Raw genomic sequence first — 3,644 nt, 5'->3', positions numbered from 1 at the left:
GCGGTCTTCTATTGCGGGGTAATTTGGGCATAGTAAAAGTCAGAATTAGGAAAAACCTATTTCTGACATATTTGTTGCATTTTTCATTAGCTTTACAACGCCATCAAATTCAACGCAATTCGATACTTGAGCTAAAAGTTATAATGAAAATAAAGTGACATGCTTATTCTGGATTCTTTCCATAAATAAAAGATTTTGCCACTTCGTTAAAATCTTGGGATTTGAAAGATTTTCTTCCAAAACCTTTTTGCCAATAACGTATAGAGCTGCTACCTCAATCTTATTTCCCAGCTTCTTTGTTAATTCCACAAAATAACGACATTTTTTTCTCAAAGACTTGCAAAACACTAAAATACCAAAACTTAACTAAAAGTATTAGAAAATAACAAAACTAAAGGTTTAACAAATGCAAATTAAGGGGTCCAATTATACAATATTTTGCACTCATCAACCAACTTGGCAAAAATTGGGGTGGCCGGCTACCCCCAGTTTGCCTAAAGCCACCCCTAATTTTTTTATTTTATTTTTTTCCAAAATGTTTTTTTTTTTAATATTTTTAGTTTTTTAATTTTATTTTTAATGGGACATAGGACGCGTGTCAGTTTATTAAGAGTGTTGACGTGGACTTCCGTCAATTTAAGGACGAAAGTTTGATGGAATTAAAGTACCATCTTCGTCTTTAGTCATAAACGATCATCTACGATACGAAATAAAGTACATGAGGCAAAAAATAAAGTCTTTAAAAAAAAGGTGGCAAAATAGTATTTAAACCTTTTTATTATAATTTGTTTTTTGAACCAACCCTTTTTATTATTAAGGAATCATCGTCATTCCGGTAGACAAACTTACCCTAATTTCTCCATCTCACTTGATCAAAACAATTAGAATAATGTTATACACCACACTACTATCTCACCACTATCTCACTATGTTAACGTGACGTTATTAATTAAATATTAATTTTTTTATTCTCTTAACCAATGCTAATCTAAAGGTGGATTAACAGTAACATGTCAGCATAGTGAGATATTGATAGGTATATATGATTACTTGGCCAAACTAAAATGAAAAATGTTATTTAGTAGATAGCTATATGACTGTCATACAATGGAGATGTCAGAACAATAAAAATCAACCATTAATTTTTTATTTTTTTAAATCCTTTTTAATCTAAAAGCTAATTTTCATTGTCATGTTATTTCAATTGTACGACTATCCTACCCTCTAGGTTAAAAATTGGCATATAAATTATTATTATTATTTTTTTTTTTTAAAAAAAAACCGCTATTTTGGGCTAAAACATTTCATCGTCTTCTTCCACGTAGTCAGCGCCGCGCCTCCCATACCCACACATGCCAAACCGATCTATAAAACCAGCCCCACCCACCTCCCCAAACCTCTCACGGTTGCCTCTTTCACACACAATACAAACACATCCCGGCCAGCGGCTACCCGATCGAATGAGAAGCTTCACTAACTTCTGCGAAACCTGGTTCGTCCAGCTGAAGCACCTGGTGAACCAGCTCTACTCAGCTCCCAGGCCCCCCTCCACCCCTGACCAGCACCACCACCTCCTCCAGCTTGTCCACAAGCTCATGTCCCACTACGCCGAGTACTACCGCGTCAAGGGCCTCGCTGCCGAGCGCGACCCTCTCTCGATCCTTGCGGCCCCCTGGGCCACCTCTCTTGAGTGCTCCCTCCACTGGATCGCAGGGTGGCGCCCCACCACCGCCTTCCACCTCGTCTACACCGAGTCATCTATTCGCTTTGAGTCCCACATCGCCGAGATCCTCCGCGGCATGAGCACCGGCGACCTCGGCGACCTCTCCCCCTCTCAGTTCCGCCGTGTCAGCGAGTTACAGTGTGAAACAGTAATGTTTCTTTGGAAAATGCTATTGTGCACATTGCACATGTTTTTTGTACACGTCTCTATTTCACAATCTCCGGTTGATTTATATTAACGTTACCAAATGTCATATATATATGCACATAAAAGAGATGCACGTAACATCTGGAAATGGAAATATTACTATATATAGTTCTTTTCTTTTTTCTGAATATAGTCCTTTTCTTTTTTTTTTTGCACGTTACATATATAGCCTAGGAAAGAAATAAATTTGTTTCGTTATAGATGACCAATAGTTTTAAAAGAGGTTAGTTTTAAGAAGTATTATTAATTTGTTGTTATTATACATAATGTTATTACAAATTAATTAGATTAAAGCATCAGTTAGGTCCTTCAATTTTTTTATTTTATTTTTATTTTTATTTTTTCTAATTTGGCCCCTGGTATTCAGTGAACAATATTACAGTTCTAAATGTCTTTAAAACAGCAACAACATTTTCGATGAAAAAAATGTAATAATAATAATAAGGTTTTTCAGTCGATTGGTTGGCCCTGCATGTGTGGTGGCATTGGGGGAAGTCAGCTTGGGCTCGTGTCATTCTAATTAATGGGCTCGGAGAAAAAAAAAATTGAAAAAAAAAAAAGAAAAAATAAGAAGAAGAGGATTAGGGGAATTCACGAAATCAAATGGCATAATTTATAAACATTGATATAATTTATAAAATTGATTTAAGTAGAAATATAAGAATTAAATAACGACAAGAGAAGGACCAATTTATATCTTAGTCAAATAACAAAAGTTCAGATCCTTTTTAATTAATATATTTTGTTGTTGTAATTTTTCCAAATTGTATAATTTGTTCATTTCTTTGTTTAATAGATATAGAAAATTGTGTAATTTATTTATGAGAAATACTACACAAAAATTATTATTAGATCAAAAATTTAATTGTGATCATTTAAAATTTAATGATATTTTTCTTTTTGGTCACGTTAAGAAATATACATTTAAAAATGTGCATTTCCCTTTATTTATTTATATGTAATTTTGTTTGGCTGGTTATTTGTCGACCCAATAATAGGTAAAGGAAGAGAATGCTATAACGGAGGAGCTATCAGAGTGGCAGGATGGTGCGAGTGAGCTCATTGGCGAGTGTGGTGACATTGAGGAGAAGATCGGACCGCTGGTAAGTGTTATAAAAAAGGCTGATGATCTACGGCTGAGAACGGTCCGGAGGGTGCTGGAGTTGCTGACCACACATCAGGCTGCGGAGTTCTTGATTGCGGCTGCTGAGTTGCAGTTTGGGATCCGCTCGTGGGGGGAAAATCATGACCGTCTGCGTACGGATGTATGAATTTCTTTTGTGGTTCCTTTTTTTTTTTTTGAGATCGCACGGTGGTTAGTTTATGGGAGATCTTAATTGGGTACGTTTGGTTTGCACTGTAGTAGCAATAGAGCAAGTTGGGTTTGATTCCATCGTATTTTGTGTTATCAAATTTTCGATTGCATCATGGTGTTTTTGAGGATAAGATGGTTTATAATCATTTTTCTTTATTCGAGAGAATTTGGTTAGGTGATTGTGAGAGATTATTATGAAATTTATTTGACCGAATAAGTAGTTAGGCAGTCCAATATTTATTTGGTCAGGTGGGTCAACCCATAAGTGGTTTGTCATAATCACCTGCTTGAATTTCTCAAATTCAGACAAATAATTATAGAGAATTCTAATCCGTTTTTAGTCTTTAGATGGGCTATATAAAAAAATAAAAAAATAAAAATTGAGTATTTTTCATCAAT

At 35.1% G+C, this 3,644-nt stretch overlaps 1 protein-coding gene across 1 annotated transcript; it reads left to right on the top strand.

The window, feature by feature from the left end:
• Nucleotides 1-1,418: 1,418 nt before the first annotated feature.
• LOC133874711 (protein DOG1-like 4) lies at nt 1,419-3,201 on the top strand. The gene is made up of 2 exons (XM_062312590.1): nt 1,419-1,871; nt 2,929-3,201. The coding sequence occupies exons 1-2, from the start codon at nt 1,461-1,463 to the stop codon at nt 3,199-3,201; spliced, it is 684 nt and encodes a 227-aa protein (XP_062168574.1). The 5' UTR covers nt 1,419-1,460.
• Nucleotides 3,202-3,644: the final 443 nt, after the last annotated feature.

Source organism: Alnus glutinosa, chromosome 8, assembly GCF_958979055.1.
Source record: "Alnus glutinosa chromosome 8, dhAlnGlut1.1, whole genome shotgun sequence".
Lineage (NCBI taxonomy): Eukaryota > Viridiplantae > Streptophyta > Magnoliopsida > Fagales > Betulaceae > Alnus > Alnus glutinosa.
Note: the sequence above shows the minus strand (reverse complement) of the source record. Positions and strands in the feature narration are given on the sequence as shown.

Coding starts and splice junctions, on each gene's coding strand:
- LOC133874711 (XM_062312590.1), top strand. CDS start 1,461: ATGAGAAGCTTCACTAACTTCTGCGAAACCTGGTTCGTCCAGCTGAAG. Junction 1,872..2,928: donor GCGAGTTACAGTGTGAAACA/GTAATGTTTCTT, acceptor ACCCAATAATAG/GTAAAGGAAGAGAATGCTAT.